This window comes from Lissotriton vulgaris, chromosome 12 (assembly GCF_964263255.1).
Source record: "Lissotriton vulgaris chromosome 12, aLisVul1.2, whole genome shotgun sequence".
NCBI classification, from domain to species: Eukaryota; Metazoa; Chordata; class Amphibia; order Caudata; family Salamandridae; genus Lissotriton; species Lissotriton vulgaris.
Genome location: NC_141700.1, coordinates 728,390,869 through 728,413,503, shown reverse-complemented (window position 1 = coordinate 728,413,503; position 22,635 = coordinate 728,390,869). Strand labels below are relative to the sequence as shown.

General features: G+C 46.0%; 1 protein-coding gene across 2 annotated transcripts; it reads right to left on the bottom strand.

The window, feature by feature from the left end:
- Window positions 1-4,950: 4,950 nt before the first annotated feature.
- Window positions 4,951-22,515, bottom strand: MCM7 (minichromosome maintenance complex component 7). 2 transcript variants are annotated; one of them, XM_086945992.1, is made up of 16 exons: window positions 22,341-22,515; window positions 20,204-20,283; window positions 19,471-19,635; window positions 18,746-18,870; window positions 18,483-18,663; window positions 17,663-17,800; window positions 16,988-17,137; window positions 14,390-14,504; window positions 13,994-14,125; window positions 13,726-13,809; window positions 8,746-8,957; window positions 8,478-8,659; window positions 8,305-8,388; window positions 7,663-7,831; window positions 5,995-6,104; window positions 4,951-5,477 (listed from the first exon to the last, which is right to left on the bottom strand). In XM_086945992.1, the coding sequence occupies exons 1-16, from the start codon at window positions 22,369-22,371 to the stop codon at window positions 5,270-5,272; spliced, it is 2,166 nt and encodes a 721-aa protein (XP_086802118.1). In that variant the 5' UTR covers window positions 22,372-22,515; the 3' UTR covers window positions 4,951-5,269. The 2 variants fall into 2 exon arrangements, with proteins under 2 accessions (XP_086802118.1, XP_086802119.1); XM_086945993.1 differs by lacking the exon at window positions 22,341-22,515 and adding an exon at window positions 20,611-20,968.
- Window positions 22,516-22,635: the final 120 nt, after the last annotated feature.

Below are 22,635 nucleotides of genomic sequence, written 5' to 3'. Positions count from 1 at the left end.
GTACGCACTATCTGTGGAACTGGGTGCTATGCTTAAGGCATAGCATACAGAACAAGCACTGGCGTTGCCAATAGGTCTCGCAGTAGGAAAGTTTGAGCTATTGGTTTTCTAAATGACATTTTATTTTTTTGTGATTTACAATGCCCATATTTTTAACTTCTCGCATTAGGAAAGTTTGAGTGATTGGTATTGTAAATGACACCTTTTTTAATTTATGTGTTGGTTTTGAAAATAGCAAAATAGCTTTGTCAGTAACTTTCACAAATGTGACACCTATAGCATTTGTAATGCAATGTGTGTTGTATTTACGTGACTTCGATGTATTGATATTACAAATAACAATGGCTTTTAATTTCGTAAATAATTAATACTTAAATAATGGCAATAGCTTAAACGTTTGTAAATAAATTTTGTGAAGATTATGTTCAGTGTATTTTATTGTGACGAAAATCCAAGAACATTGCATTTGCACCTACACACACATATGTGTTGTAGCGGTGAGGGTGAGTGAGGGGGTGTGAGGTTGAGAGGGTTGTGAGGGGGGTGAGGGTGTTACGGTTAAAAACAATTATTAGCCACCCCTAAAAAGGAAACTTTGGAAGTGGTCACCACACCGCCATTCTTATCCATTCCCACAACAGTGCAGCCTATGTACTGTGTGTGGAGGAACACTTTAAGGAGCGAGCCACTTTGTTATGAAGGTGACTGTCTGCATGTTTATAATGAAGACTGGGGAAGACTCAGCTTTCAGAGATGCCATGTAGGACGGATAGATGGACTTTTTAGCATGCATCCAATTATTATTTAATAAGATGTTTTGCAAGTTGCATTTCAGTTGCTGGGCAGTCGTTTACCTGGGATAAAAGACAGCTGCTCAAAGTCGGTTCCTCTTGTCTCCGAATCATGGCCCTTTTATCCTTGGTGGGTGGTTTGTAATTATTAAGGTTTATTTTTCCCACAGGGTATGTTTCCTGCGTGGGTAACTCGCAGTTTTTGGAGTTCATTTCCATGCCTGATAAAGCTATCCGAGATGCTGTACGTTGGATAGGCTCTGTCCCACTGGTAGGTACTCTGACAACAGCATGTTAGTGTGCCACTGCTGGAATTGAAGGTCAAAAGTATAAGGAGAGTGGAATATGAACTCTGACAATACAGGAATGAATACATAGGTGCTAAAATGGCTTCTATGGCGTAGCAGATTAATATTTGTTTCTCACCATCTTCCTGGTGCGAAGTAAAGGTTGTTTTTTTTAGCTTGTGCATTTGAAAACAGAGTTTGGAACCAGATGAGACTCCTTCGGATTTTAGTTTAGAGCCTGATTTTTTGTCGTCATTGGTTTTTCAGTCAGTGAAAGAATTTTTTTAAAGCACTTAACTTGGTTTGCTATTCAGTGAGCATTAATGTGCTGGGTAGAAGTATAAACCATAACCTTGGTTGTTCTGGTGTCTGAAGTTAATAAATTGTACACCATCAAATTTCCTAATGATAATAAACTGAATCCTTGGTGGCAACTGTTTTCAGTCAGTTTGCAAAAGTAGGCATTCCTGTACTTGCATGGCTGTGCCAATGTCTATTGTCACAACATTCAAGGTGCCAAACTCCTCTGCAGTTGGGAGCCGCTGAAAGGCATCAGATTTAGAGTTTTAGTAGATCGCAGGGTCGAACTCTATACTTCAAATGAAAGTGGTGCTTGTGAATCCAGGAAATGTATCATTGCAAGCTGGTTTAGATGTTTTAGCATGCTTCACCATGTGAGTGGCGGCTCCTTTTCGCGAATAAAAAATGTTAGTAAACCTACATGTCAACCTTTCTGTGTGTCCTTATTTCCCTCTCTGGGTAGCTTTCTACGTGGACACGCGATTGATTTAACACCCCAAGCTAGCTTTGAAAACGGAGCCGACTGTGTCCAGGGAGCAGGGGATGTGCCCAGCCCCCAGTGTTGCACGCAGTATATCTTGTCTGTCCACTGTTTGGCAGCAGACCTCGACTGTCTAAAAGGACCATCGGAGTGACTTGTTTTCTCAGCCAAGCTCCTTACGTAAATAACGCACCCCGTGTTCTCCATTGTAACTTGCCTGGTGGAGTATTACCTACCCAGTAAAAGGGCCATTTGTAATTGGTGATTAAGTTGTTTGGTTCCTAAACAGCTGTTTTTCATTTGAGGTAGAAAATTGAATCCAAGTGGAACACATTTTAAAAACAAGTAGGCAAGCCGAATCTTTGGGCAACCTAATGAAAGGCAAAATGCTTTCTCGACCTCAGCAAACGTATTACGATGTAAAATAGTTTTAAAACAAATTAGGAAACTACTCTCTCAATAAAGCTCAGAGTTGACTTCATTTGCCATGAAAATTAAAGTCTAAGCTTATGCAGAAATCTAACAAGAGAATGAAACTTATACAGAAAACGTCTGCAGTAAATAACCTTCCCTGCACTGAGATTAATTTGAAACACAGCGAAGACAAAGTGCAATCCAACTGAGGGTGAGCAAAATAATGCAGCAAACATCCGATCTTAATCCAACAAAAAAAAAAAAAAAAACAGCTTGCCGATTTCGATTACTGGCACGTTCATATACAGTGCTGCTCAGAATTGTAAATGCAGCTTTGTGAGAGGTGGTAGGACCAACAACCATGTTAGGCGACAGGCAGAGGCCACGCGTGGCAGACAAAGGAAAAGTGGGAGGGGAAACTGATTAGCGGGGGAAGCAGATTGCCTTCAAGCAAGCCCCTTTAAAGCTCTCGCGTTTCACGTGGCCAGCGAGTGGGGGGGGGGAGGAAAGCGAGTGAGGGGAGAAGAAGCCTAAACCTATTGCTTTAATCCTGGTACAAAAAGAGAAAGTGCCGGTTTCAAGCATTTACTTTCCCACGTGGGCTTAGAATTGTAGCAAATCCTTTTGTGGCGTCCTCCAATTGGTTCTGTAGTGCTGTGTATGTCTGTAGTCTAACAGGTTACACAGTAGACCATGGGCTCACGAGGCGGTACAGTAGAGACTCTTATACGGGGTTCAGTCAGTAAGGAAATTGTGTTCACGTCACATGCGCTATCACATTAAACATACAAAAGAAACGTATATAAAAACACAATGTGGAGGGTGGGACTGCAACGGTGGATCGGGTAGGGTTATTGGAGGAAGGACGGGCAGGGAGGCAACATAGAAGCTGGCGTATTAGGGAAAAAAGGTGTGGGACCGCGAGGAGCAGTCGAAGCAAAGATGAGTTTGGAGAGTGTGGGGATTTACAAGGAGAGCATGGGGAACAGGGATGTGAGGGGAAGCACTACAGAGTTGAGGCCTAGAAAGCACATGCAGTCCAATGGAGTGCGAAGGAGAAGTTTGAAGTAAACTGGAAACAAGAATTTTGAAATGACAAAATGGGGCTTGAGCAGTGGTTTGCTTTACGTTCAGACACCGCAAAATTTACTCTTGGGGGGTGGGGTAAGGACGCCAGCTGTGTGTGCCCGTCTGGATCAGTTCATCTGTATGTGTGTACGAAACTGTCTGACTTTGTCTCGGTGTCGGCGACTGAGGTGTATCTTGCATGTGATCTTTGCCGTCCTTATACGAATATCCTCCTACCATCTGCACATGCTTTTCAGTCCGCCCCGACTGTACCATGTCTGTGCATGCCTACCCGTCAGTGAGAGCCATGGCATGTACGAATGCCCGTCCGTACCAAGCAAGTCTTATTCTGATTGATGCATTTGTGTTCCTGAAATTCCGTTTCGCTAAAAATGATGTATAAAATAAAAGCTTTCAGAAATATGTAACGGGTACATCACCAAAGCAAACCCAGATCTGAAAATGCACAAGAAAGCCAAAATATCTAGCTTGCATCTTCAGTCCTGACTAAATCATTTAAAATAAACGCCTAGTGCAGTGAAACATGACAAAAAAGTTTACAGGTTTTATTTTCCATGGCGGGAGTGCCTGGGGCGGGAATGCGAGCGAGGGGAGGCAGGCGGATTGGAGGGAAGCCTGATGGGGTGGGAGAGCCTGGTGGGGGGGCACGAATGCGAGAGGGTAGGTGCTAGTGTGGGAGGGGGGAGTTGCTGGCATGGGAGGAGTGCTGCTAGGGGAGGACTGGGCTGGGCTTTCATGTGATGCGCGTGCATGTACACGGGAACTGCATGAAAACCACGGGGCTGAAAGCCCTTTGGTTTGACTTGTGTTTTCGCCACTTGAATTCTCGCTCCGCTTGCGCACATCGATAGGTCGCGAGACCTAAAAACACAACTACATAAACTAGGGAACACTATGGGTCATGGTACCCCATATGATTGGCATGACCTTTCCTACAAGGCCCTAGTACACAATAGGGATGGAAGACAGACACTGCCTTCAAGAACCTAGTATATAATAGGGCAGTTTAGATGCCAACAGACTTTCCTGCACTTGCATGTGTCCACTGCTGGAGCCAGAGAGTAGATTAAAAGCAGTCCTGTGTTATAGGACCGCTTTCAAAATGCAGATTGTGCCCAAGCTCTACTATGGTACTGGCCGTTAAGCGACCCCACTACTGGTGGGCCAGTTCAGTTAGGGTGCTTGGGAACTACTATAATAACAAAGCTCTTCAATAAGGTTAACACTGGATTTTGCAATATTCTTACATCGAAAGACCAGTTCACAAGTTCATAACAATTCTTTTGAGCCATTTGAAGGAGCCAATGTGTTTTTCAAAAAGTCTTATTTGTTTCTTAACATTTTGAACTCCCAGCCAATACATTTAGTCCCATAAACTACATATGTATTTTTAAATTGCAGCCATGATGAAGTCATCTACTGGTGGTTACTCAGGGTTCTAATCAACTGGCAGATGTTCAAACCAAACACCACCACCAAAAAAATCTATAAACAAATTACTAGAGCAACAAGATGAAGTACACAGGGCATCAACTCATACCTACCTCGCTGCAACAGCTCTTCCATGATAAGCAAACAGAAGCTTAAGCATAGAAAAAGTACATTTTATTGATGGAGAAAGCATGAAGCCATCTACATTTAAAAGCAAACAGAAGCAAAAGTGATTAGAAGAGAACAGGGTCATCAATGCTCCAAAAATGGAGCACCAGATCTTCCAAATGTAAAACGAGTTTGCTTCCAGCCTGTACACTTGACTTTGGTCCCTTGGGAGGCTGCAACAGTGAGCAGTTCAGCAGTGTTGTCCAGTCTAGCACTGATTACTAGTGCCAGCAGCTCCCTTACTTCTACCACAGCATTGCACAGTGAGTGCCCAGTAAAGTCTGCAGAGTCCACACTGTGGGTGTAGCTTAAACAAAGGTGATCTTGGAGCGGGCCTGGTTCACCAGCCAGACATTGAGCTCTTCGTACTCCTCCAGGGCTGCCTCAAACTGTGCTGGTGTGAAGCCCTTCGAGACACAGCGTTGCTCTGCCTCTGAAAGCTTGACGCTTCGCATGCCCTTCTCAGGGACCATCTCACGGATCGCGGCGAAGATTACATCAGCAGGGCGTTGAGTTCTGAAAGAAACAAGATAGAGACCAGTCAGATAGAATGGCCTATGGCCCATACTTCAAGTACTTTGACCCTAGATTCCTAAGAAACTGGCAAAAGGGAGCAGATCTAATGCTCACTTCACCCTTAAAACTCCCCCCAGCCCCTTTTGCTCTGGGTGCTTTTTAGCGACCACACTTAGTGCAAGACTTTCACATTACCTGACCAGATCCTTGGAAATGCAAGTAACAATGCACCGAACTGCCCGCTATAACCCAAAGCGAGGCCTGATTGATTGTTTGATCCCTGGCAGCAAGAGCAGCACACTAAAGGTTAGTTTACCTGTAACTCTAGTTCTGTAGTAGGGGTATCTGTTAGTCATAATCGATGTACTGTGAGATCAAATTCGCTACTGCTCACCAGGAACGTGGAGCAGGGCACTACACTGCAAGCTGCCAGACACTTGCAGATACAAATTATGTCCCACATGGCATCAAGCTATTAAGGAACCCACCCCCTCCCAGTGAATGGGCAGTTCCTTACCTGGCTGCCTGCCCCTTGTCTCCCACCAAAGAATCCTTGGACATCTCCATCAGCCTCATGGCCTCATTGACATCTTCCTTTTCAACTGTATCCACCAACCGCAACCGGGCCTAAAAGAGATGTGCTGTTACCACGGGGCACACAAGCTTCTCGGTACCACAAAGATAAAACATGGGTTCAAATATGCCCAGATCAGTCGATCTACTGTCATTACAATGAATTAGGCACAGTACTTTGCATTTGTTAATCATAACCTGGTCTAGAAGCCATTAAAACAAGCCTCAGTGAGTAATAAGAAGCTCCACGGTCTCCACCCCAGGTGGCTGCAGCAGGCTCTGAAGCAAGACTTCACCCAGACTCCGCAGCGCTATGCCAGCACTGTCAGACCGAGACAAGTGCAATGCCCAATGTTAAGGTCAGCAATTGCTCATGTCTCCGCCTCTCAACACTGGCCAATCCTGGACCACCTACAGACAAGCAGGTTCAACGCTTCCTCCAAGGCCCAAAACTAACATGCAGCTAGTTCATATACATGTTGATGAAGCAGCCGTTTTCTCCTTACACCCACAACCCAACAGCGTAGAGGGGGAAGCAAACTACATAATTCAACCCAAAAATGAAACTTACTGACATTACATGAACACAATTGACACCAACAGGCCTCTGCCCTCTTACAGGCACCCAGCAGTAGCTTTATCAGGACCTGCCTTTAGCAGTTAGGACCATAGACATGCCCTCGGAACTGACTAAGACCAGGGCAGACTAGGACATTCTAGAACTAATTACTCCAAGCCGGAACGAAAACGCAAGGGTGGTCAACGGCAGAAGGACTCGAGCCACTCTTTGAAAGCCCAAAACATTCTCCTTGGCAGAACACTAAAACAATGCATTGCTCGAAAATAATGCCTAGTATAGATATACGAACATGCATGGGATTGCAGCTCTTGAAATCTTAATGCATAAAAACGTAAAGAATTCATATGAAAAGCTTCCTGCCACTGAGGACAGGCCTTACCTACCAGGTCAGATGGGAAGTAAGAGGCATTCGAGTTCGCATCGGCACAGTAATTCACAACAACATCCCAAGCGGAGCAGCAGCTGTTTCTGCTTCAGTCACGATCTGTTTTGCATGGGTTTGCACAGCAGAAAAATGACCAGACTGACTGCTAACCCTGCAAAACGGACCGGAACCAGCAAGAGTAGAACGTGCGACATTGAGCCCATCAGAAGCCAGCCCCATAAAACACTACATGCAGGCTAGAAACATACTCCCACGGCTATTCATGCACAGCCCTCCCTGAGGATTGGTCGAGTGTGTCAGCGAGGGCTCGGAAGTGCTGCATGTGCAGTAGAGAGGTGTACACTACCTGCACGAACAGCACTTTGGAGTCCCAGAGACAAGTGAAGCCCAGCCACAATCTGCCCACGGTCTTCCAATGAAACTGGTCATATAGCAGGCGTAGATGAGTAGTTGCTGCAGCAAAGGACCCCCAAGGGCTGCAAGTACCCACAATGCAGTAGGACATACAGAAACTACTTGCACTGTAAGCACTTTAATCCTGGAGGGTCAGTCTGAATTTGAAGGAGCTGATCCATTGCGAGGAGAGAAATAATCACCACCACCTCTGCCACAACACAGGCCCCGCCCCACAGGTGAAGAGTACAAACCAGGGCCGTGGAGAGCCTGAGCACAGACAGCAGGGTTCGAGCAGAGGTGAACGTTGTGTCCTTGTTAGTGCGGGCTTCCTTCCTCATCTCTACGTAGGCTGCAGTCAGATAATCAGCGAGAGACTCCGGAATGGCAGGGTGCTTCGTTTTGCACATGGTGATGTAGCGCCTAAAGAGAAGGTAAAGGAGGTCAGCGAAAGGAACAAAACTGGTCACTTTCATTTTATGGTGTGGCGAAAAAGGATTCAACACCGAACAGCATGCTTACAATCAAAATGTTTCAGCTTCTGGTCGCAAAAAAACACACCTAAAAAAAGCTAAGCAGCATCAGAGGAAGCTCACTTGAGCCGTTTGTCTCCCTAAAATAGTATAGCAAGCCTTCCGAGGCCATGCAAGGACATGAACTACCCCCTTAGCACTGTGGCAGGCACTAGCCATCTGCCTTCACGGACACGCTACATCATCCAGTCATGACCTGAACAGGCACTACCCCTCAGCATTGTGGCAGTCACTAGCTGTCCTAAGAATACAATATACTGAACGCTCGATATAAGCCCAGAAAGCAGTAACAATAAGACAAGCCGCAACATTACTGCAAGAGGTTTTGCTTTGAACACAAATCAAGATGCAGCAACTCCTCACCTCATAAGCTTCATGTCCAGAGGCACGAACTGGGACGGCGGCTGCTTGCTGTGCTGGTGCACGTATGTGATGTGCTGGGCGAGCCTGAAAGAAAGAGTAGCTTCCGGTCAGACCACCTGCCCCAAAACGAGAATCATTCATGCCTCACTGCATCGAAGCCATTGACTACTAACCGGAGGTCGTTGTCTCGGTCAGGCTTGTCTTGGATCAGCCAGAGGAGGTCGAAGCGGGAGAGCAGGGCTGCCGGCAGCTGGATGTTCTGCTCCACAGTCTTCTTGGGGTTGTAGCGTCCGTAGGCAGGGTTGGCAGCTGCTAGGATGGAGCAGCGGGCATTCAGCGATGTCATGATGCCAGCCTGTGAAATGAATAAAGGAAGGTTCATAAACGATCAAACCGATGACGCACTGAGTGCAGCCTGTCCAGACGGAGCCCCCGTAGTACCTTAGCAATGGATATGGTCTGCTGCTCCATCACCTCGTGGATGGCTGTTCGGTCACTGTCCATCATCTTATCGAACTCATCTATGCAGCAGATGCCCTGGTCAGCAAGCACCAGGGCACCCCCCTCCAGGGTCATCTCCCCAGTCACCGGGTCCTTCATCACTGCCGCAGTCAAGCCCACGCCGGAAGAGCCTCGCCCGGTGGTGTACTGGCCTAGGGGGAGGGGGGAATGCATTTAGACTCAACGTGCACACTACAGGGTCTCTAAACCTTTCTGCAAGAAAAGCTGCGTCTATTTAACGAAACTCAGGCACTATTGCTTGCAATAGTGAGCACAGACAAGATTCCACATGAGTCATCTTAGGCAGGGTTGCAGCAATGCCTTAAACGCCCCCCCCTATTTATTTAATTTATTTTCAAAGTTTTATATAGCGCGAACATGATCTTCGCAGATATCAGAGCGCTTTACATAGAAGAGTACATGAGGGAACAAAGTCAAATAGGTAAATCAATAGATCATACAGTACAGAAGGGTACATGAGGGAACAAAGTCAAATAGGTAAATCAGTAGATCATACAGTACAAATAATACAAATAGGTGGCTGCAAAGCCAATCATGTGAGTAATAAGACAACTCATACAAATAAGTAAAGGGGTCAAGCAAGTAATACAGATCAGTGCAGGGTGTTAATAGGGTTCGAGATAGTAGATCAAGTGTATTTAGCCATAAGGATAGCTTTTACTTCTTTTTTAAAGAGTGTAGTGGAGGAGATAAGCCTGGTTTCGGGAGGGAGTGAGTTCCAAATCCTTGGCGCCATTCCTGAGAAGGAGCGCTTGTATGTTTTTTCTTTCCGGAATCTTCGAGGTTTCAGCAGAAGATAGTTTGTGCCTCTCGTGTTTGATTCCCCCAGAGATTGTCAATTTTTGAGCAAGGTAGCCGGGTGAGTTTAGGTGTACCGCCTTGTGTGTCATGCAAGCGATTTTCAGATGTATTCTGGCTTCAAAAGGCAGCCAATTCAGGGACTTCAAGTCAGGGGTAATGTGGGAGTGCTTTTTTGACCCAGTGATGAGTCTCGCTGCAGCATTTAGAGACGCTTTTAGTGGTGCGGTTGTAGTTAGTGGGAGTCCGCAGAGGGCGGTGCTGCCGTATTCAATTCGTGGGATGACTAGCGCTTGTACCGCAGTTTGGAAGTCTTTGGCTGGGAGGTAGGGTTTAAGTTTCCTCAGAGTATTGATCTGGAAGTTCGCTCCCTTTGTTGCCTGGCTGATATGTTGCTGCATGCTGAGATTGGTGTCGAGTGTTATGTCTAAAGATTTTGCTGAGTCCACGATGGTGGGTTGGACATTGAGTGCGGTTAGGAGTTTAAGCCAATGTTGGGTGGTGGCTATCTTCGCTGGAGGTGAGATCAGAAGGAACTCTGTTTTCAGGGCATTGAGTTTGAGGTGATTGTCTGCAAGCCAGGATTGGGTGCATCTGATCGTTGAGTTCAGGAGCAGGATGTCGTTGGGTGATTGTAATTTGAGGTAAAGTTGGGTGTCATCGGCGTACATGTGAAAGTGTACATTGGATGCTTGTAGCAAGGTGGTGAGAGGTTCCATGACTAGGTTGAACAGAGTTGGGGATAGAGAGGATCCTTGGGGGACGCCTAGCGTTACAGGTATTGGCGAGGACATCAGGTTGTTGCTCTTGAATTTCTGCGACCTGTTGTGCAGAAAGGAAGTGAACCATTTGAGGACAGTTCCAGATAAGCCCATTCTTGTGTTTAGTAGTTCTAGTAGATTCTCATGTTTAACGGTGTCGAATGCTGAGGAGAGATCAAGAAGGATGAGGAGGCAGGTGTCGTTTTGGTCTAGCATTTGAAGTGCGTCGTCAATTATGTGAGTCATAGCAGTTTCTGTGCTGTGTCCTGCTCGGAAGCCTGACTGGTGAGGGTTGAGGAGATCGAATTGCTCAATGTGTTTAGTCAATTATAGTTGTGCGCATTTTTCCAGCAGTTTGGCGAGAGTGGGGATATTGGTGATGGGACGGTAATTGTTGAGGTCAGAGGGGTCGGCTGTTGGTTTCTTTAGTAGAGGTGTGACCTGACCAACCTTGAGGGAGTCAGGTATGTTTCCTTGTTGGAGAGAGCTGTTGATGATTTTAGTCCAGAGAGGGAGAAGCAAAGGGGTAAAGTGAGGTGATTGGATGGTTTCAGGGTGCTGAGTAATTTGCCAATTTCTTCTTCCGAGTATGTGTCAAAGGTTGACCATGTAGCATTGTTTTTTGGTTCAGCGGGTGCTAGGCATTTGGGTTTGGAGTAGAGGCTTGCGTCAATGAGGAGATCGCTGCTTTCTTTATCCAAAAAACGGACAAAATAAAAAGCGAAGTCTTCACAGGAGGGTGCCTCACGACCAGTGTTGAGTGGTTGTGGTTGTTCCTTGGATTGTGATTTGATTAGCTCAAACAGTTTTCTCGGGCGGTTTTTTGCTTGGTTAAGTTGGAGGCTGAAGAAGTCGGATTTTGAGCGTTTTATTTTCCTGAAGTAGGCGTTTCTCTTTTCCTTCAACTCCTTTAGGTGCATTGCAGAGGGGGCTGATCTCCAGGTCCGTTCTGCCATTCGCATGTCTCTTCTATCTTCGTTGAGACTCCCGTCGTACCATGGTTTGGAGATTTTAGTAGAGACTCTTTTTAGCTGCATAGGTGCAGCCTCATTAATTATAGAGGTCATAGTGTTGAGATAGTGGTCCGTCAGAGTTTGGACGTCCGAGGCGCCTGCAGGAGGGAGTAGGAGATTGCAACTGTTAGGGGGCAGAGAGCCTGGGTTGAGCTTTTTCGTGTCTCTTTTCCGGACTTTGGGCTTGGAGAGTTGCGCCGGGTTGACTTTGACTTTTTCGTTGATAAAGAATGTGATAATATGATGATCTGACCAGTCACAGGGTTGGATGGATTCGAGTTGGATAGAGTCCTCTTTGGAGATGATCAGGTCGATGGTAGAGCCTTTCACGTGGGTCGGGCTGTTGCATATTTGGGTGAGGTTAAGTGCATCGAGGAAATTTTTAAGACTATTTACCACCGCGTCGTTGCGGTCGTTCCAATGGAGGTTGAAGTCACCAAGGTATATTTGGGTGAGCTGGCGTCCGGAATTGGTTGAGATCATATCCATGATTTGTTGGGAAAAGGTGAGGTTGTCCCTGGGTGGGTGGTAAATGCTGTGAAGAGAGCATATCGGTTTGCCCTCACTAATAATGTCGAGGCAGATGTATTCCCAGGATGTTGGTGATGGTAGGGATGTGGAATTGACTTTCTGAACAGAGAGGTTGTTCCTGTATATGCATGCGATTTCGCCACCTATTTGGCCTGTTCTGTCGAGCCTGATAATGTGGTAGTTGGGAGGAACCAGAATGTCCATTATGGGTGTCGAATATTCAGTTAGCCATGTTTCAGTCAGGATGATTAGGTCAAGGTCCCGCGATAAGAGGAGCTCAGCAATGGCTGCCGAGTGTTTCGTGGCCGATCTGCAGTTGAGAAGAGCGCACTTGAGACGGGGTGTGTAGAGGGTGTTAGATGGTTCTAGCGAGAGAGGGACTTTTCTAAGGTTATTAGGGATGGAGAATCTGCTGTTTAGTGTGGGTGGTCTAAGGGGATTTGGGTGTATCGTGGGAATGTTGCGGTGTGGGGTGCTTGTGTGAGTTTGGGGGACTGGGTCATAGGAGCGGAGAAGGGTGAGCGTGTCGAGGTCAGAGGAAGAGTTGTGGGTGCGGCGAGGGCGGTTGTTGCGATTAAGAGCTGGGATTGATGTGAGATTGGGGGATAGCTGGGTGTGAGAGTTATTCGGAGGGGTGGGGGACAAGTTTGGCTGGGAGGTGTAGATGTGTGAGGGGTTGCAGGGGCGATGCGGGGGACGAGGGCAGTTGCTGCGCCTATGAGCAGGGATTGACGCCTGGTGTGTGGCGTGATGAGGGTGGGGGTCCGCCGGCGGAGTAGGAGACAATTTGGGAGGGGGGGGTGGAGGAGGGTGGGCGGTGTATGGGGCGAGTGGAGAGTAGTTCTTTGATGGAGTGAATGTCTTCTTTGATCTGAGTGAGGGTGGCCGTGATGTATTCCATCGTAGGGTAGGTGGTGGGAGTGGCGGTCAGGGGTGACTGGCTAGCCAGGGGATTCGTGTGCAGGTGGGAGGGCGGGCTGGTGTTCGAGCAGGTCTGCGTTGTGTTGGTGTGCGGGATGGGGTTAGGGATGCGAGAGGTTTTGGACGGGAGGGGTGTGGATGAGGTAGGGAGGAATGCCCTTACACTGATAAGTCAGCTCGCAAATATCCCTGGCACCAAGATTAACATTTAGAGACCTCCCATGGTCCTGGTTTCAAATATAAGCTCCAACTACATCAAGGGGAAGGGGGATATTTTCTCTCAAGTTTCCAAGTTAGTTCTAAAAACACATTATACATTAAAGTCCAATGCTTTTTTTAATTTTGCAATGCATATGAAACAAAGAGCCTCTAGTTTAGATGGGGACTGCACATACAACTTCTACATGGGTCACGAGCGATAAGTTGGGAATCCGGCTACATGTTTTGGCAGCAGTTTGCGTCATCCAAGAGGTGAATGGACGGACTATATTCAGCCTCTACTTCCACATTTGCCGATGTACACTGTAAAGATGAATGTTGCAGTCTACTAGAGCTAGCAAACCAACAATGATAGACAGGGCCTTAAGCACAGTATTTAAAGCTTCCTCAAAAGCATCATTTCGGAAACCCACCCAATTAAAACAGTCACCCTCCTCTGACAAGTGTTAAGCATTCGCAAATGTGGTTCTGCAGATTTAAACACCACCACAATAGATAGCACAATGCACTGCGAAAAACTCATGTGCCAGTAATTTTGGGAAGCCCAATATAAACAAAAGCCAGACCCTCGGTTAGCAGAAATGTGCTTGACTCAAAGGTGGTTAGATCACCCAACAGAGGATAAAGAAACAAGGTTAAAACAACAAGTCACTTACTGCGAGGGGCCAGGCGGTCTATGTAGGACAGGAGCTGAGACTTGGCCACACCAGGATCTCCCATGAGGCAGATGTTAATGTTTCCTGAATGAAGAAGGAACATTAGCACAAGCACCGATTGAGAACACCACATTTTACAGGGCGCAATCATTAAAGGACTGAAGTATCAAAAGCAGTTGTGCGCAAATGTAATAGATCGAAGGCAAGACAAGCTAAGAGACTGGTAGCAGTAGCAAATGAGAAAGAAAAAGCAAGACAGTCCACGCACCTCGGATCTTCATTCCTCTGGGGGAGTGATCAACGCCGCCCACGAGCAGCAACAGCAGCGCCTTCTTCACATCCTCATGCCCGTAGATCTCAGGGGCAATGGAGGCTGCTAGTTTCTCATAGAAATCCTCCTCTAAAAAACAAGACGTTTATTGGACTTCATTCCCATCTGATTCACCCAATTAGACTACTGTGCTGCTCATTTAAACTTTGTGGACTATTATAGCATCTGGCACAAACTGCTATGCACCATGGCACAAGCTATTGGACAGCCAGGCTCTGAAATCAATTACTAGATTCATTACACCCTCTCGTACACTAATCAATTACAATCCTAACTCCACACCTAGCATGCAAGCTCTTTTATTTGCTCTCACCAATAAAGGCAAGTTCTCACCTGTGATGAGCCTAAGTTCATCCTCCGTCAGCTCCCCGGTCCCCATCTCGTCGTCTTCAGTCTTGTTCATCTTTATGAGCCGATGCGTCTCAAGGTAGGTCTCAGACAGCAGCCCCTGGAGAAGAAAATCTAGTTGAGCAGTGGCCAAAACAACTTCAATAAGGACAAGTTAAACTACATACACTTCTGACCCAGCTGTAGATCTGGACAGCCAGATTTCCCAGTACCAACAAGGACTACCAGTGACACGCTGCTGAATCTGCACGGCAAGTCACATTGTGACCAAGCAGAATCAGTGGGTTGGGGGGGGGGGAGGAGAGAAGGGGGAAGCAGCATGTGCAGGTTTTCCTAGCCAATATAATATTGCATTTGCCAGAGATTGATGGCAACGTTGTCTGGAGGAAAGGCAAAGCTTTGGCATTTTGTGTTTTTGGGGCCTTCTCTAGTACATGGATTACAAGATCTCCGTCTTCATTCGTAATGCCCAGTTCTTGTGCCAAACTTGATAGAGGTAGACTGTACCACCCTGCTTAAATATAGGGGGTTGTGTTTGAGTCAGTAGCTCCACCAAAAGGCTTATAAGGCTAGGAACAGTCTTTAGTTCCAGGATGTTGTGTTGCATTGCATATTGCACCTTCCACACTTCACTTTGAGATAGAGTATGTCACTGTAGGAGTTAAAGTAAATGTTCTTCCTTGTGTTCTATGAACAAACATGTTACCTTTATTTTCTGTGCGACAACCACTAGATTTTCAGAACTCCCTCTTGCTTGGGACCACTGTTTTTGCAACCATTCCGTAAATGGTCTAATTTGTAGTCTTGTTTGCCATCAATGGAATGCAGGAAGCAATCATTCCTAATAGCTAGCCTCAGTCTGAGCTGGCCCCTTTCTGTACAAATGTATTTGTTTTTCAATATTACAACTGCTCTTCATTTGGGGATTCTTACCCCTGAATAGGGTCTTATTTTTCAGGCTTTTTTAAGTTTATGGAAAACCCTTGTGTCTTTACACGAATATATCTTTCAGCTCTTTTGTGCAAGTTAGCTTTTACCAACCAGATGAGGTAGGGATAAACCGGTCAGGTCTTCACAAGTGTGCTGCTAAACGATTTGCACTGACTTTATTACAATAGTATTTTCTCCTTAGCCCCTTGCCTGGAGGGGGCTGGTATAATTATATACAATATCCGTATTGTATTATGTTCAGAATACATTTGTCTGAAGTTCTCTTCCTTCACTCTTGAAGGAAGTTGTTAATCCGGCTTCCTACTCGTGGTTAATATAGGATTGCTCAATGTAAGCTTGCACTGTGTTCTTACTTGGCTACTAGACTTGTGGCTCTGTTAGAGTATCTCTTGTGGTTGATGATCAGTCACTTGCAGGAGGTATCGTATTCTACATGTACAGCTGCAAAAATGCAGTCTTCCCTGCTGGCCCTGCCATGTTGTGGTTGTTGGCGACTGATTGGTACGTTTGATGGGAGGTTCCAGGGTGAAGTCGTTCACCCAGAGGATCCTCTTGAAGGTATGGATCCTCTGCACATTACCTCTGAATTGCAATGCCCCCCATTGATTTTGCCGACTCACTAGCCTTTAACTGAGCCAGTGTCATCTACTGCACTTCGAAACGACTGTTCAGTAAATGGTGCATTTAAGATATCGGTTGTACTTCTTGTTTTAAGCCTGAGATGCGCAGGCAGGTCTTCTGTGAAGAGAATCATTTGTCCGCTTAATGTTTTAGCATAATCTAGAGCCAATTTTAAATAAGTGTTGGCAATTTTTAGCCTTCCAGACGGGCTGCTCTTGATACTATTCTGCGAGGTGTTCCATTAAACCCCTCTTTTTTAATGTTGGTAAATTACAGTTGAGCCAAACATTTGAATTTGCTTTGCACCTTTGATTTGCTGCACATCCCTACCTTTTAAGTCCATCCTCATACTCTGCTTGGCACATTTACTCTTTCCAGCACTAGATGTCATAATCAAATCTGCTGGGATTGTATCCTTAATGTAACGTGGGTCCTTCGAATAGGATTTATGCTTCTATGCTAGAGGGGTAACAGCTTTACATGCTGAATGCTCTTTCAAGCAGATTACCTAGATCCAATAATTGCTAGCCCTAGTCCTTTGGTACATAAAAAAAATAACGCAACCATTTTAGACTCTAGCCTTTTTTCCACTTCAGATGCTTATTTGGTGTCAAGATGCTCAGGTTCTCTTTTGAACCAAGTGTGGACGGCAAATTGTGCCTTCAAAAGGTTTTGACCGCTCTTGTTTAAATGTTTGAGCATGTCCCTCTTGGATTTTTCGGGGCTTTTACCCTTAGTGTCCTTCCTGAAAGGTCAGTGGGTACTCTTCTGTGGCCATAGAGTGCTACAGCGCCGGGGCGCTCTTTAAACTTTTAAGAGTCTGATTAGATTCCGAAAGGTTAAAGGGAGGTGGGGCCAAATAGAAGTCTGTCGACATCCAGTGACAAAACTTTGTTCTTAAGTTAAAGGACAATTGTTAGAAAGCATAGCGTGTGAATTCGGAAAATATTTATGCTGAAAAAAAGGATAGGCAAAGAATGAGCTTCCCCCTATCCTGGATGCTGGTCTCACCTGAACCACCTGACGGAAGCCAGTCTTTAGCATGGGCAGAAAGACGCCGGTTATGCTGACGTGATCACCTGGCTGTGAAAGACGTGTGTTCTCCCCACGTACAAAGACAGTCATGCTGCGTGGAATGTTGCCCACAGGGACTTGATCGCTCTGAAAAAAACAAATTAAAATTATATACCATACTGAGGTGTTTATTTTAACAAATATACAGATGTTTCAAGAAGCTAAACAAAATACTTGATATTCAAGGCAGAGACTCTACTAAGAACATCCAATATTCACTCAGTCACACGTATTAAAACTAATTTGACAATGTTAAGATATTATCGGCAAAATAGAATTAATGATTTCCTCCCAAAGGTCAACTGGAGCCAAGCTTTAAGACACGCGTAAACCATGAATTGGATAGTTAAGAGCAACAAGGCAGTTGGAAGTAAGGACATGGGTGTAGCTAAGGAACACAACCAATGGACACATATTTTGATCCCTACATGGTTGACATGTAGACCTCTTTTCACATATTTTACAATCACTATCCTCAGAAGATTGCAAGACGTTCGTTATTCATGTCCCAGGATGCGCCACAAGTAATTTTGCCCTCCACTCATTCCACCCAAGGCCCCACCAAGCAGCCTACTGGATCAACCATAAACAGACCCTCGCCCCAGCACTCACGTGCTCCTGGATTTTCAGCTCCTGGAACTTGACAAATTTGGAACCACGCGTCTGCAGGTAGAGGCGTCCGCCAGATCGGTTGGTCTGGCAGTCCCGACTAGGACACATAATAAGTGGCATGAAGGTCGGCGACTGGATCTACAATAAGTACAGAGGGGAAAAAAATGACATGCTGATCAAATTAGACAAAATAATCCACACACACAAACAGTAAGATTTACCCATTTCAGATCACTAACGTTAATTTACGATCTCATTACACTTGGAAACACTGGGCACCAACTTATAATTCCATAATGTAACCCAAGTAAAACATCAAAAGCAGGTTATGTTGGGTTAAAGCACCTATCTTGCAGTGCAGACTGGAAGAATGCACACTAAACTTCCCCATCAAAATGTATCAATCAAAAAAGGAGCACCAGTTTGGTTGAAATGAGCAATCACTGGGGGTCACTTAAACTGACAATTTCAGACCTAGACTGCCAAATGATTAAAGGCGGATTGTCTTTCAAAATTCATACCATAGCCTAATTATTGGAAAACTTAGGATTTTACAACATATATCGTGATTTTAATTGCCCCAGCATTAGAAGAGCACCAACTGCTTTGCAGAGCGTTACGTCCCTGGTGCTGTCACGAAGAACTCAGACGTGCACTGGTTTGTAGTAACAAGGTATGGGGGGGTTAGTTACACCCATTGTTGCATGCTGGCAGAAGTTTGAACAAAGCGGGAGCACGGTATGCCTTATGTTGCGGTCAATAAGCATGAAATGTCAGCTTTTCAAGAATATATGTTGCTTTTTGGACACTAGGCACGTACCGGCTGGTATGTCTCAGCGCCACATTGGTCACAAGTATAAGTAGCCACCACCATCATTGGTTTGACCTCTGTGACCCGTGTGACGATTCCACGTACAGTCACCAGCTTTCCAATAGAGTCAGCCTTCACATCACGCACCACAAGAGATTTTGCGCTGCTCGGGCTCTTGAAGTACAGCTCGCTGCAAGAGAGATAGTATGCATGAAAATCAGTACGAGCATTGCACAGCTCAACTAATATCACTTGCAACCAAAGCCACTTACAATCTGCGCATTAGCTCCGGCGGGTACTGGTTGTGTGGGTCTCGAGTCTCGCTGGGGTCATGAGTCCGTTGTTCTATCATCAGGCGATGTTCAATGTACACATCAAGAGTGTCTTTATTCACCACCTGTAATAAAAATGTATTTAGAACAGCCACAAAGGAAAACTGGCATGTACTTGCTTATGGCCTACTACGCATGTTTGTTAAGCTTTCAACTGGAAACAAATGCAGATTCTGCTCACATAGCTCCAATAGAACTGAAAAGGTTACGAGTATCCAACAGAACATAAGGCTTTGTTTTTAATCATACGCAATTCCGATTGCATTTGGTAGTGAAAAATTAAGTTGCCATTCTTAGATCGACTTGAGAGCAGTCAAAGTAAAAAAACAGTATAGAAGACGGAGCACAAGTCTTCTATATTCCCGAACAGACAAGAGCCGGGGAGTTTGAACTTGCATTTTACTATTAAACATTAATAAATCACAATATATTGCATGGACATATACTAGAGTACTTCTTGTATTTTGAGGTTCAAATCGTGGATCTTACTCAAGTCGGGTTCCCTGGCTTCTTAAGGGGATCAAGCGGGGTCCATTTAAGTGGAACTGTTACAACCGCCATGCCAATGGCGAGTATGTCCATCAGCCCCTCCACACCACTGCTCTGCCTCCCGAGTCTCCGTCCAAAAGAAGCTGAACCAAACAACGCACCACCGCCGCACTCACCTCCTTTTCCTTGTACTCTGGTAATAGCTCCTGCACAGCATCAGCAAAAAGGTTGGTGTAGCGACGGGTGTTCTCGCAGATTGAATCTACCAACTCCGGGTCCTCCTCCGCCACATCATCGAGGTCAATGTACAAGGCCACTTGCTCGCGGTGAGCCAGCTTAACCTGTACATGAACAACGAAAAAGCGTTAAACTAACTAGTTATATTTCGCATTGTGTGGCGTGCATGAAGAAACTGCTCCATAATTAATGTACTAACTGGGTACATAAGTAATCGGCACGGAACTGACATGTAAATCAAGCTATGGAATAAAACGGAATAACCACCCCCCTTTGTAATTTTATACAACACTGTCGTTACCCTATTTGCAGTTGTAAAAGGTATTTTCTTTGCGATTCGTTTTCATCCGAACAAGGTGCGCATGGTAAGTATGCCTCACGTAATCCCCACCCCTTTTAGGTAACTTAACACTTTCAGTACCAAAAAAACCCCCACACTATAATACCACTACAGCACCTCTATCACCACTACAGTAACACTTAATCGTTCTCGGGAGCATCCACTACAATTGCCGATACTGTGCAATTGCCTACTATAAAGTGGCATGCAATTCTATTGTAGTATAAAGTGCCCACATGCCGTCGAGTGACCCTACTACAGCCTAGCACCGAACTTACCAACCTACAGCCTAGCACCGAACTTACCAACCTACAGCCTAGCACCGAACTTACCAACTGACTGCCATATTTGAAATTCTTCTTCCCAAACTCATCATCGGAATAGAACTCTTGAAGGAATCTCTTGCACTTTTCTGTAAAGGAGGAGAGGCAAGATGATAATTCGACCCATACCACAGACCCCACAGCTGTCAATATTCTCAAACAAATGATCCGATCAACTGAACTAGTTAAAATCAGGCAAACACGCAATATGGCTATTATCTACAATCTGCACGATGAAATAGCCAACATTCATAAAACAGAGGACCGCACTCGAAGAAGGCAGGAGTCACGGCCCGACAATCAGCGCCAAAAACCTATAGTAGTATATTGTCAATAGGTTAGAGGGGTCGAATAGCGCTCGTTTCCAGCAAAAATACACATGACCCGTTTTGGGTATGCCCCCCCTTAATACCTACCAGTTGAACGAGTAGTTTCAGTAAGTCAACGGGCGCTACCCCAACGTTATCAGTTTGTCGTAACGCGTTGTCCTCGGGTCCACTTGATTTTTGCGCGCTCTCCACTTTCTTCCCCGTCCCCCATGTTCCCGCCGCTGGACACTGGTATGCGCACTCTGGCCAAGGGCCCTCACTGCGTAGTTCGGTGTCGTCCACAGCCGAAGAAGCTTCGAGGCAGTAGAGTAGGTTCTCCTGCCCCCATACCATGGCCATTCTGCAGCAACGGTCATCGGCGCTCTTGGTTTAGGAGCGCTAGCCCCAAAGGCCCAGCCACGCTTCCCAAGACTCGCCGCCTGATCTTCCTCTTTGTAAACAAAGCAGCACATGGCGGCACGGCATCCGCAGAAGACAGATCCCTCCGCGAGAAACCCGAAAGTACTTCGCCGGCCAGTGGCACTCCCAATCGTCAGAGACCCCATACTACAGACACCGGAATAACCGGCAATACCAGCGGCAACTGTCGCGCTCTTCCACCAGTCCACGACGTAAGGAAACACGCGGGACGAGCGCGGAAGAATACACTGAACGCGCGCGGTGCTGAACGTAACCCAGCAGCCCTTGCGGCGACGCGTTACGTCAATTCGTTACGGAGCAGTGACGCAAGCGCGCCGCAGGAAGAGAGTTTGAGCCCGTCAACCTATAGCGCTTTGGCTGAAAGTGTCAGCAAAGGGCTCTCTGGCAAGAAAGAAAGGAAATGGCCCAGGCGAAGGAAATAACGTTTCCCGTTCCCATCAGTAGTGTGGATACAGGCTATGTTTGCGAAGGTCCGACCTCCAGCATCATGGTACTTCCAGCTTCCCCGAGTGCTGCCCATTAATGCTCCCAGTACTCTGAAACGCCCTATTACTAAGCATTAGGTAATACATCAGTGGTAAACTTATCGCAAAACAAGCGTGTACACAAAAAGCAGTGGACTAAACCGGTTCAGGACTGGGAAAAACTGCTACACCGCCATGCGGATGGCGGCCTACTGGCAGCAAATGTATCTAGTGTTATTTAAGTAGAGTTGGTGGTAAGTAGGACTAATTTGTGTACCGAGCTACTAAAGCACGGTTACATTATGGAATACTGCAGTACATTATTGTTTCAGAAAAGAATAAAAAAAAAACAAGGTAACGGATTATGGTGTGCAGTTACAAACGGACACATCACACTCAACCAGCTGATCCGAGGTAATGTTCTGAACAGAGTCTGGCAAACACTCGACGACATACAGTGCTAGGACACAACACGGATCTCCTAATCACGTAACGTACACAAGTAGTCTGGCGAACTCATGAAGTCGAGACCGGGGGGGGGTTCGGAAAAATACTGCAAATATATTACACCGTGGATGTCTTCCACGTAGCGGTCTTTACCGGTACAATTCAGAGCAGAGAAAGAAAGACGGCAGCTAAAAAGGCGCACGATAGTAAGGGGTTAGTTCGGCGATGCAGTAGCCACTGCAACAAGACAGCTCTGCTTCAAAGGTTGGCGTTACAAAAAAATCGTTAAAGTCGTTCCATGAATAATCTCCTAAACAACATATTGCTCGTATTACAGATACACGTAATGTAGAGAGTCAGGCTGCAGTGTATTAAATAAGATACATGGGCGGTGATAAGAGACGCGAACACACACTTTATAAACTAGATAACCAATTCGTCGTCCTACAACTATTCCAAGATTTTCCATAGCATTACCGCGCTTACCCTTCTCGGCCAAATAGTCTCGAGGCGCCATGGTTCTAATTCTCCGGTTGGAAGGTGTCACTGGGAGAAATCCGCTCTTACTTTAGTCTCCGTGCCGCTCTTTCTCTTCTATCAACCAAAACTGGCGCGAAACGTCGCCCCACGTGCCCCCCAGACGCAGCCAATTGGAGAAGACGTAGGGGAAGCTCATTTACGGCCAGACGTCTATCCAGCCCGCGAAAAAGCGACCACCAATCAATGACTGACTTCCTTTACAACCCGCCTACCAGCTTACATCATGTGACAAGTCAAGTGT

Excerpts from the sequence above, each read along its gene's own strand:
- MCM7 (XM_086945992.1), bottom strand. The coding sequence starts at position 22,371 with ATGGCGCCTCGAGACTATTTGGCCGAGAAGG. Across the intron at positions 17,138-17,662 it reads AGCTGAAAATCCAGGAGCAC|AGCGATCAAGTCCCTGTGGG; the intron begins GTGAGTGCTGGG and ends TGTTTTTTTCAG. Across the intron at positions 8,958-13,725 it reads AGACCGCCTGGCCCCTCGCA|GCCAGTACACCACCGGGCGA; the intron begins GTAAGTGACTTG and ends CCCTCCCCCTAG.